This window comes from Argopecten irradians, chromosome 2, assembly GCF_041381155.1.
Source record: "Argopecten irradians isolate NY chromosome 2, Ai_NY, whole genome shotgun sequence".
Taxonomy (NCBI): Eukaryota; Metazoa; Mollusca; class Bivalvia; order Pectinida; family Pectinidae; genus Argopecten; species Argopecten irradians.
The window spans coordinates 8,625,779-8,638,330 of NC_091135.1; the positions used below are offsets into that span (position 1 = coordinate 8,625,779).

Here is a 12,552-nt window from a genome sequence, read left to right on the forward strand (position 1 = left end):
CATGGATACCGACTTCTATATAAACTGGACAGTCGATCCTCTCGATCTAAACGCCTGCTAGTCACATAGGTCAGAGGTAAGCTTACATGTGCTTTTTAAATTTCGTTTTCTGTTCTATATGTTAAAGTTTTGCATTTTAACTCACCATGTATTTGTCTCGAAATTTTGATCTGTTAGATTATAGACATAGAATGATTGATTGACTTCATTTCAAATTTTCTTTACGCTGTTGGTGTCTTCGTCTAACCGATCAATCTTTTGAATAATCCCACACTTTATGTCATGTGATTTAATCCAGACAAAAGTAAATTCAGCAATTAAATACATTGTGCTGTCTTACTTTGGGGTTTTGGTGGATAGAGGAACATTCAAAAGTATAATGCGATGTTTTTTTATGTACCAAACGAAAAGATTCTATTTCCATTTGTCTTATGTTTCTCTTCTTGCATTTGACATTTCGATTATTCACGTATTTACTTTGATTTCGTATATTTAATATTATCTCTTAAGACTTATACTCATAATTTGAGATTGAATCCTTGCATTGACCTATTTCTTCATTTTCAATATTTAATATTTACTTATTTATCTTTTTAGCATCTATGTATTCCTCTTGTTCATGTCTCAATAGGAACAATTGTATATCAGTATATAAGGATAGATATTACCACATGAGAATGATGAAATGGTTTGAATATGTTTCTACACCCAATACAACCAAATCGTAACATAGAATCTTTGAAATAAGAAAAACAATCGCTGAAACGACAATATACAAATGTGTTTTCTAAACATACACTTTACATAGACATAAATGCGGTTCATTGTTTTATTCAGATTTAATTACACCATGTTTCTGTATTATAGCCTGTTCACTCTACCCAACATCATGAAATTCGCACTTTTCCTCGTTATTGCATTACCTTTGGTAATGTCAGCACCCAATAAGAAGGCTTTTGATTTCGGCTCAAACCCGTTCATAAACAGTCTGCGTGAGTATTAAAACCTATATATATATATTTGTGTACCCTACTATCTCTTCATTTCTCAGAAACATTTGCATTGTAACTGTTTTTGTTTATATCATATGTACCCTTTTATTTTGACCACGATAGTTTGCATCAGCTTACATCAAAGCAAATGCTAAATCAGTAGGTATCCGGCTAAATTAAAGCCAATTGTTTATGTACGAAAGTCTATCATAAAATGTTCTTTTGTAACGAATTACAACATTTTACTATTTTATTTTAAGGAACAGCTGATTCTACGACCGTCAATAAGATGCTTATGTATATATAAATATTGATTACTCTAACATATTGCTTTTTAGTGGACGTCTTCCATGCTGACGAGCTCAAACAGCTGGTTACAGACTTGGTTGATAATCTTGGATCTAATGCTAGGTTGAACGAATGTCAGTCAAAGTGTAACGGTTTGGTAGACACCCAGTTTTCTGCTGGGACTGTCAACACACTGTCTCACAGCGCTTGTCCTTTAGCTTGCCATTCGTAAGTAGCCATTTAGAAAATTAAAGAATAAAGATAGCCTTGATTTCTTTTACATCTTTTGTACATTTGTTTGTACACATGTACTGTTAATAAAAAACAGTTTTTGATTTGAAGGTTTTTTTTATAAACCATCAATCTAGTTTGAATGAATATGAATGAAAACGTTTATAAAGAATGGTAGTTTTGTATCAATGATATTTATTTCTCTGAAAGGTTTATCTATATATTTGTAGGCTTCAGGAGTTGGCGCACTTTTTCCATGTCAAACCAACAACTACTGCTGCTCCAGCCGTGTAAACTTTCCCGATGGACTTTGTGTAGAATAGCGATGATCGGAATAAAATAAAATAACCAGATGAAATAGCATTATTCTTGTTTCTTTCCGACTTCTCATCAATAGTTCTGGTTTCCGCCATATTTACTATCGACTGATACAACAACTTAATTTATATTTCCCTTGAACCACTGTAAACATCTTCAGAATTGGATATAAAAAGGATGTTGTGTTCTACTGAGAAAAACAATCAGGATTAGCTTATAAAATATTATGGTTGTCTTACATGGTACATATTGAAATTTGTGCGGGATATACGACCGTAAAATAGTTAAATTGATCACAGCAATTATATCTTTTACATGGATAACAGAAGGATACTGTCCATTGTGTAGTGTCAGTATAGAAAGGCCATGTTAAGTCAGTCACTCCTTGCTGAACCAACTAAATAATTTTCCATAGACCCCAATATTAAAGTTTGTTAAAGTTTTTTATGTATTATTAAAGCAACTGAATATTAGTTAGCTACTGTGTTCTATAATTAAAGTCTAGGTTCTCAGACAACACTAGATAGAAAAAAGTTTGGGTCCTTCAGCTCAAATTCCAACCAGGGTAGCCATTTTGAAATAAGGTGCATTTTGCACTGAAGATCCTGAAATGCTAATGTTTGTACCTATCCATTATCAAAATTTTGAACCTTAATTTCAATTTGGATTTCCAAATTCATATTTTTGTTATCCAGGAATAATTACCTGTCAGAAAACATTTTTAATTTTGAAATTTATAGTTAACAAGCCAATAAGGGACCGGGTAAAATTTCTATTCTTGGCGCAATCTTGTATACACAGGGACGTTTCGATGGCCTTTATTCGTTTACTTGGTTGTTCCATGAAGGGAAAGGTTGATCGCCATGGTGACCATGTGCTAACCATCAGTATTAAACTCTTTTGTCAATATATATTCAAGATGAGTAACTCGATTGGTCTGATAAATCATCCAATTTTTGTGTAAAAGAGTTTGTGAAATAACGGTTGAAGTTTTGCGGCTGACATTAGTCTCGATTGAATGACAGATAACGTGTCTTTAATGTGCCATATAGTTCACCATATACCGTAATGTAGAATTGTTGGAATATTCAATGAAACATCGAGAAATTGTTTTTGGTTTGTCGGGCACTCATTTGTAAGGTGCATAACACGACATGACTCTAGTGGAAAACTTCACTACGAGTAGATGTCAACGCCAGTCCTTCCAGAATCAGATTAAATGCCAACAAAGTAATACAATTGAACATACGCAGATTTAAAGCAAATTCAAAACAAATATTATAAATTCTTATTGAAACATCGAACCCACTCATATTTGACTTACAAGAAATTATGTGAAAAGAAAGCACCAATCTCCGACAATTCACAGTCTACAATAATAGTCCAACAACTTGAGGTAGGGCATTAGATGCTAAATCGGCGGGCGTACATACACACGTCCCTAATATACACATACAACTCAATACCACAATACAGGTTGTTGCCATTAGTGCAACTCTTCACAGACGATTCATTGTCTGTTCTATTTATCTACCTTTAAATAACATTTTGTTGTGATGTACAAAACAACATTGTATCGGATCTTCCAGTGCCGTTCATCTTTATGAGCGACTACAATGGATACAACAGTTTCTGGGGTTCACCGATCACTGACGATATATGTAGACGCATTGAAAAGTTCATTTATAAAATCAACTTAAGTCTGTTCATCGCCTCTGCCCCATCCTGCCTCTGGTTCGCTTACTCAACTTGACCTAACGTTGTGCCACTCAGTACTAGATAATAATTGGAGGGTCAACAATGATTATGTGGAAGCTAGTATGTGGGTTCTATTCCAACACTTACGCGCCAAACAGTTCATCGATGATAAATTTAAGAAACCCTTTAGTTATGACCCGATAAAAATCTTCACAAGTGCGCTTATTTCAATCACAACAAACAAGTATTCTTAAATCCGTTCAAAAACATGAAAATTTTCATTAGGGCTGCCAGAACTGCTTGAATGCCTCGGGAAATTAAACGTTTCAACAGCTGGCCCAGATGATATTCCCTACTAGTACTTAGACAATTATCAGAATCACGATGCCTTTTAAATATATTCAAACAAATTTATGGAAAGGGTCAATCATTATACCTATTCTGTAGCCTGGGAAGGATGCTAACTGTAACTTCCTATTTCGCTCACGTCTTAACTTTTCTAAGAATATATTCTATGAAGCGCGTTAGTACCGCATTTTGAATATATTCTTAGAGCATGGTTAACACAAAAGGGAAATCGAATCCCTATATTTACACTCACGCGACTTTTTATCTATATTTTATACAATATACTCGTCATTTGAAAGTGTCGTAATTATTCAATAAAAATCGGTCATAAGTGGGAGGAGCTTACTCAATTGAACAGCCAATGGGGACTCTTCACATACGGTCGAATTATTCATCTGCGACGACAAAAAGTGTATTTTAGTGTGAAATAAACATGAAAAAATAAAACTTTCAGAGATAATTTCATTTAATCAGATTATACATTCAAATACGTATTAATTTTTAGTAACAGTAACATATAGCGTAATTACATAAAATATAAATTACTCGACCACATATGTAAGCTCGTTAATCGTTGTGCAGCAAGGCGAATCTGACTGTTTTACAGTCACTGAAATTTACCAAGTTGACGTTGAAGGTTCACCCGAGGAACAAGCTGTTGGTCAAAACACTTGAGTTTCACTAGTTAGGTGTGCTTCGAGAATGTCGTGTGATTATCTACAGTAGTATCAACGTTTTATTTACCGATTAATGGAACAACTTTAATCATTAAATTCGCAAAAGTCAAGAGGTAATGTTTATAACTGACCTCTGTCAGAGGGCCTCACATCGATCCCCCCAAAAGTCAGAGGAAGAAGACTACAGAGATCATGTTTACATTTGACATCCATCATTTTGGACAAAAATGAAAGTATTGCATCTTGGGATATTTTTTCCGTTTCTTTATTACAATTGTTAATCTTTTTTTTTTAAGTTTACATTTTTTTTCGGAAATTATATGACAAACAACACCTACGTGTATTATCCATCAAAATGTAAACAATGCCATGTGTTTCTTACAAAAGTAGTCCCTATATGTGGTATAAAACATTTTCATACGCAAGTTCAAAGATCAATGTTTCCATGCAAATACATGTATGGTAAACAAATATGTTCAGTATTGTATAGTGTCCAAGAACAGCAAGATATTTGCCTGCAGCTCGGCTCGCAGTTCCTATCTACAGATTCTTGACTATATAAGGGTCCAAGGGTTCAATCTTGTTCTGTACCCGGAGCTTTTCGAACAACACTCATGAAGATGACGAGACATATCTAGATGATCGACGGAAGAAAATAACATTACAGTTTACTGATACAAGACCACACTCAATCAATTTGATACAAATTTGAAACTATCATGCACTGATATATAGCCTTTAATTCAACCATTGTCAATATATGTGGTCAAAAAATAAACCTTTTTTTTAAAATAAATCCTATACTTAAACCTCATTTGTCCAGTCTAAGAGATCGTAGAGAGGAAGTTGTCCTTTCTCATCTGGTCCTACCGTTCTTAATGTTTTAAAATCATTTATACAACGCCGTCGTAATGTCATAGACCACCACAACCCACTCGCATAGCATATATATATCTATTATAAGAGAAATGTATACTTTTTGGATTCTACCAAACGCATACATGTATGTAGCCGCGGGGAAACCATAAGAGGCTGTATAATTTGACGGTTAACCGTATTGTTTAATTTTGCATCAATATGAAATTTATTTTACAAATACATGCTTGTATATTTCTTTTCGTTGACTACTAGAAACAAGAATAATACTATTTGACTCCGCTTATTGCATTATAAACAGTGTGACGTCATATCTAGGATAATTACGTCAGTTAGGTAAATATTAACGTCATTAGTGAATGTAAACTCAAGATATAATATACTGGCATTTGCACATTGGTAACATATGATTATTCACGAAGTGACCTTCACTGTCAGTTACATATGCAGTTAATAGTCTTGTCGAATCATTAACATTCAGGATATTAGGACACGATCTGAATTTGCATAAGCTACAATTTTAAGAACTCAAACTGCAAAATTGACAAAATAAAATACTTATATGTGTTTCCATATTACACTTATTCTCTAACAGTATTGTACTGGCAAAAGGTATGGATAGCGGGTAAACTTAGAAATCCTCATGGACCATTTTGGATATACATACAGACACACATACAAGGTTTGTTAGAAAAACCTTGAAGTGAAAATACTGTTGTATATAATCTATTTGGTTCTTCATAGCTTTATCAATCCAAATCGTTACATATGCTAACTACCATGGGCATGAAATAATGTTGTTTTTAAATCACTAATTCATAAAAGGTTTTCAATATCACATTTTGTTTTCAAACGCCATTTTTAATTTTTGTTGATACATTTAATTAAAAAAAAAATTGAAATATTATATGGTGCTTGAAATTCATGATTAGCCAGCCAATCAGCGGCCGGGTTTAATATTATCCTGGGCTCAATCTTGTATACACAGGGGCCATTTCGAAGGTCTTTTTTTATTTAGTTGGTTGATCCCTATAGCAGAAATTAAAATTCTAATACTCACCTATGATGTAAAGTGTATTTCGGCTGTATGTCAAATCTGTAATATTAACTTAATCGGTCAAGTGGTTTGTCCAGGACAGGGCTTCACCTTCGGACAGTCACCCGCGGAGTAATTCTGAAAACATGAAATGTTGAACTTACACACTGTGTTGATTAATTGCAAATTATGTATTAAATATTGAAATAGTATTAATGTTGTTTAAGTTAATTATTAGTTACATGATTAAACTTTCTGAATATAATGAAAAATAGGAAAAGTCCCCAGCCAAGGGGAGATAATCCATTACATAATCAGGTACCCCTATAATATAGAAAATGTCAAGATTTTGGAAGAAAACTAGATATACCAAACCTTTTTCACATTCAAATTTACCAGGAACATGGTTCCAGAGCCTTTCTGTTTAAAATAAACAAATTAAACAAAGATCAAACCTGTAATGAGCACGAAAGATGCATGTCTTTGTCCATGACTGGAATCTGTGCAACCAACACATATTTCCGGAAATCTTGAATGACCCTGAAACACCATTAATATGTTTCATTAAAGGAAAAAATATTCACAAAATGGTATTTTTCATCATTATAACATAAAATGCATACTTTTAATAAACTAATTAGCCCTAATATTACAATTAATCAGTACAATTAGTTAAATTAGCTTACCTGAGATGACTCCCCCCCCACCCCCCCCCCCCTCCCACCAATGATACCTGGCAGGTCTAAATACCACACCCCAAACTAGACATTATGTAATACCATGTAATTGTCTCCCCTTAATGTTACCAATTTCAAATGTATAAGCTGTAACTTATGTTTTATACCTTTATGGCTCCCGGCACTCCAATATGGCAGAGATGACTGACCCCCCAATTTCTTGATTTGACCGCTAATTCCTGGTTCACCTAAACTGGAACATGCATACAGTTCTGTAAACTAAATTCTGACAACTGAGGAGACCATGCATCGCGCACCCATGTGATCGTACCCATCTGATGTTAAACGCACATGTCACACGTTTACAGCCGTGCTAATTACCTGAATCTACGTTATATGTACCATTAACTTACTGGCCAATTCTAAATAAACTGCATGCATAGTCACAGTGACACATATTATTCTAAAACTTGGCGACTTACCTTTGTATCCATGGACTCACTCGGCTCCAGTGACTGACTCTTATACTTCCGGTTGCGTTCGCTATAGAGAGCAACCAACTAAATGATTTTACATAGACCACAGTGTTAAACTTTGTTAAAGTTTTGTACTGTATTATTAAAACAAAGAATTATTAGTTAGGTATTGTGTTCTATAATTAAAGTCTAGGTTCTCATATAACACTAGATAGAAAAAAAAGTTTGGGTCCTTCTGCTCAAACTCCAACCAGGGTAGCTTTATTGAAATCAGGCGCATTTTGCACTAAGATATCCGGAAATTCTATGGTTTTTACCTATTCATTATCTAAATTGATATTTTGAACCTAAATCTCAATATGAAATTCCAAATTGATATTATGGTTTTCTAGGAATAATTACCTGTCAGAAAACATTTTTACTTTTGAAATTCATGATTAGCCAGCCAATCAGCGGCCGGGTTAAAATTCTATCCTGGGCTCAATCTTGTATACACAGGGGCCATTTCGAAGGTCTTTTTTTATTTAGTTGGTTGATCCCTAATAAAATATGATTTATGACTTACAAGATTACCATCAATAATTTATGGAACGGTTTCAAAATAAAATGATATAAAATCATGACAAAGCGGGAACTCCCGTGGTAATTTCAGTTTAGAAATGAACTTTATATCAAACAGAGAGTTCACGACCGATAAAATGCCAATGGACTGGTCTTCCTGAAAGATGCTGACTGTGTAATCATAATACAAAAAATTATCTCGGACGTATATTTGAACAACCATGAAACATAAAATGAGATTAAGTTAACTACTCTTACACAGAACTATATGAAATTGGAATGGCCACCCGAAAAAAATATACATTTTCCTTAAACAATGTAAGAGAGATATATGTGCGTGTTATGCGAGTGGGGTGTAATGGTCTATGACATTACGATGGCGTTGTATAAATGATTTTAAACAGTGAGAACGGGATGTATTTTTGGCGGAACACCCTTGTTCATTTACGTTAATGTATGTGTAGAAACAGTGGAACTACAATTTTCATCTTCAATTTAAAATACACTTCATATACCAATTTGTGTATTTACTACTTATTACTGGTGATGCGCTTTGGCGTTTGTGTTTTTTTAAATATCTATTTCATTCATAGTGTATATATATATGCAATTGTGTTTAAGTTTACGTGTTTTTCTAATTTATTCTGATATACGTGTATATATAGATATGTTTCTAATATTGACAAGGCGACAAAGTCTTATGCAACTTCACATTTTCTGGAAATGACGTTATAATCATTATGATGGTTTAATGTGAGTTTAATCCTCGATTAACGTTTTTGATAGACATTTGAACAACCGGTTCCTGGTTGAGTTGTATGTCAAATAATTTTGATATTTACAGTAATGATTATTTACCTTTACCAATTTCACGTATACACTCAATGTTGAAGTATCAATTTGTATAAAAAAATACTTTATATAAAGGTACATACAAGAATGTATTTCAATGACAAAGAACATGTTCTTCTGTCTATCTAAATATTGCTTCATGTTACTGTATTATGTTGTCAATAGTGTGTCACAAACAGTGTTATTGGCATGAAAGTCAAAGACAATTGCATTCGCCTCACATCAACATTCCAACACGATGCAACAACAGCATAAAACTCTGTATTCATTACCCCTTTCTCCAGCAACAGTGATACTTCAAGCTACCGAATTTTTATTCGAATATTTACAGGTGGTTAAGAATTTTATATAATTTATCAAGTGATTGCATTAGAGTTGAAATGCGTAATGCATCACGGAATGTATCCGATGTATGTGGGGCGAGATAGGATTAATGCATAAGGTCAGGTGGAGAACATATATGTATTTGTTAAATGTATCAAATACAAACATAGGTAAAAGGAGATAATATAGTATTGTATTCCATCACAGATGTTTTCTTATCTATAGGAGTGCTTTGACCTTTTTGACATATATGTCATGGATACCGACTTCTATATAAACTGGACAGTCGATCCTCTCGATCTAAACGCCTGCTAGTCACATAGGTCAGAGGTAAGCTTACATGTGCTTTTTAAATTTCGTTTTCTGTTCTATATGTTAAAGTTTTGCATTTTAACTCACCATGTATTTGTCTCGAAATTTTGATCTGTTAGATTATAGACATAGAATGATTGATTGACTTCATTTCAAATTTTCTTTACGCTGTTGGTGTCTTCGTCTAACCGATCAATCTTTTGAATAATCCCACACTTTATGTCATGTGATTTAATCCAGACAAAAGTAAATTCAGCAATTAAATACATTGTGCTGTCTTACTTTGGGGTTTTGGTGGATAGAGGAACATTCAAAAGTATAATGCGATGTTTTTTATGTACCAAACGAAAAGATTCTATTTCCATTTGTCTTATGTTTCTCTTCTTGCATTTGACATTTCGATTATTCACGTATTTACTTTGATTTCGTATATTTAATATTATCTCTTAAGACTTATACTCATAATTTGAGATTGAATCCTTGCATTGACCTATTTCTTCATTTTCAATATTTAATATTTACTTATTTATCTTTTTAGCATCTATGTATTCCTCTTGTTCATGTCTCAATAGGAACAATTGTATATCAGTATATAAGGATAGATATTACCACATGAGAATGATGAAATGGTTTGAATGTGTTTTCTACACCCAATACAACCAAATCGTAACATAGAATCTTTGAAATAAGAAAAACAATCGCTGAAACGACAATATACAAATGTGTTTTCTAAACATACACTTTACATAGACATAAATGCGGTTCATTGTTTTATTCAGATTTAATTACACCATGTTTCTGTATTATAGCCTGTTCACTCTACCCAACATCATGAAATTCGCACTTTTCCTCGTTATTGCATTACCTTTGGTAATGTCAGCACCCAATAAGAAGGCTTTTGATTTCGGCTCAAACCCGTTCATAAACAGTCTGCGTGAGTATTAAAACCTATATATATATATTTGTGTACCCTACTATCTCTTCATTTCTCAGAAACATTTGCATTGTAACTGTTTTTGTTTATATCATATGTACCCTTTTATTTTGACCACGATAGTTTGCATCAGCTTACATCAAAGCAAATGCTAAATCAGTAGGTATCCGGCTAAATTAAAGCCAATTGTTTATGTACGAAAGTCTATCATAAAATGTTCTTTTGTAACGAATTACAACATTTTACTATTTTATTTTAAGGAACAGCTGATTCTACGACCGTCAATAAGATGCTTATGTATATATAAATATTGATTACTCTAACATATTGCTTTTTAGTGGACGTCTTCCATGCTGACGAGCTCAAACAGCTGGTTACAGACTTGATTGATAATCTTGGATCTAATGCTAGGTTGAACGAATGTCAGTCAAAGTGTAACGGTTTGGTAGACACCCAGTTTTCTGCTGGGACTGTCAACACACTGTCTCACAGCGCTTGTCCTTTAGCTTGCCATTCGTAAGTAGCCATTTAGAAAATTAAAGAATAAAGATAGCCTTGATTTCTTTTACATCTTTTGTACATTTGTTTGTACACATGTACTGTTAATAAAAAACAGTTTTTGATTTGAAGGTTTTTTTTTTATAAACCATCAATCTAGTTTGAATGAATATGAATGAAAACGTTTATAAAGAATGGTAGTTTTGTATCAATGATATTTATTTCTCTGAAAGGTTTATCTATATATTTGTAGGCTTCAGGAGTTGGCGCACTTTTTCCATGTCAAACCAACAACTACTGCTGCTCCAGCCGTGTAAACTTTCCCGATGGACTTTGTGTAGAATAGCGATGATCGGAATAAAATAAAATAACCAGATGAAATAGCATTATTCTTGTTTCTTTCCGACTTCTCATCAATAGTTCTGGTTTCCGCCATATTTACTATCGACTGATACAACAACTTAATTTATATTTCCCTTGAACCACTGTAAACATCTTCAGAATTGGATATAAAAAGGATGTTGTGTTCTACTGAGAAAAACAATCAGGATTAGCTTATAAAATATTATGGTTGTCTTACATGGTACATATTGAAATTTGTGCGGGATATACGACCGTAAAATAGTTAAATTGATCACAGCAATTATATCTTTTACATGGATAACAGAAGGATACTGTCCATTGTGTAGTGTCAGTATAGAAAGGCCATGTTAAGTCAGTCACTCCTTGCTGAACCAACTAAATAATTTTCCATAGACCCCAATATTAAAGTTTGTTAAAGTTTTTTATGTATTATTAAAGCAACTGAATATTAGTTAGCTACTGTGTTCTATAATTAAAGTCTAGGTTCTCAGACAACACTAGATAGAAAAAAGTTTGGGTCCTTCAGCTCAAATTCCAACCAGGGTAGCCATTTTGAAATAAGGTGCATTTTGCACTGAAGATCCTGAAATGCTAATGTTTGTACCTATCCATTATCAAAATTTTGAACCTTAATTTCAATTTGGATTTCCAAATTCATATTTTTGTTATCCAGGAATAATTACCTGTCAGAAAACATTTTTAATTTTGAAATTTATAGTTAACAAGCCAATAAGGGACCGGGTAAAATTTCTATTCTTGGCGCAATCTTGTATACACAGGGACGTTTCGAAGGTCTTTATTCGTTTACTTGGTTGTTCCATGAAGGGAAAGGTTGATCGCCATGGTGACCATGTGCTAACCATCAGTATTAAACTCTTTTGTCAATATATATTCAAGATGAGTAACTCGATTGGTCTGATAAATCATCCAATTTTTGTGTAAAAGAGTTTGTGAAATAACGGTTGAAGTTTTGCGGCTGACATTAGTCTCGATTGAATGACAGATAACGTGTCTTTAATGTGCCATATAGTTCACCATATACCGTAATGTAGAATTGTTGGAATATTCAATGAAACATCGAGAAATTGTTT

At 33.3% G+C, this 12,552-nt stretch overlaps 2 protein-coding genes and 1 long non-coding RNA gene across 3 annotated transcripts; 2 read left to right on the top strand and 1 right to left on the bottom strand.

Annotated features, from left to right (window-relative positions):
• On the top strand, nucleotides 1–1,869 carry LOC138314353 (uncharacterized). The gene is made up of 4 exons (XM_069254655.1): nucleotides 1–76; nucleotides 868–992; nucleotides 1,331–1,508; nucleotides 1,742–1,869. The coding sequence occupies exons 2-4, from the start codon at nucleotides 890–892 to the stop codon at nucleotides 1,803–1,805; spliced, it is 345 nt and encodes a 114-aa protein (XP_069110756.1). The 5' UTR covers nucleotides 1–76; nucleotides 868–889; the 3' UTR covers nucleotides 1,806–1,869.
• A 4,526-nt stretch (nucleotides 1,870–6,395) lies between these two features.
• On the bottom strand, nucleotides 6,396–8,119 carry LOC138314355 (uncharacterized). Its single transcript, XR_011207362.1, has 3 exons — nucleotides 7,624–8,119; nucleotides 6,920–7,004; nucleotides 6,396–6,602 (listed from the first exon to the last, which is right to left on the bottom strand). It is a non-coding gene; the product is annotated as an uncharacterized lncRNA (long non-coding RNA).
• A 1,489-nt stretch (nucleotides 8,120–9,608) lies between these two features.
• On the top strand, nucleotides 9,609–11,479 carry LOC138314354 (uncharacterized). The gene is made up of 4 exons (XM_069254656.1): nucleotides 9,609–9,684; nucleotides 10,476–10,600; nucleotides 10,939–11,116; nucleotides 11,352–11,479. The coding sequence occupies exons 2-4, from the start codon at nucleotides 10,498–10,500 to the stop codon at nucleotides 11,413–11,415; spliced, it is 345 nt and encodes a 114-aa protein (XP_069110757.1). The 5' UTR covers nucleotides 9,609–9,684; nucleotides 10,476–10,497; the 3' UTR covers nucleotides 11,416–11,479.
• Nucleotides 11,480–12,552: the final 1,073 nt, after the last annotated feature.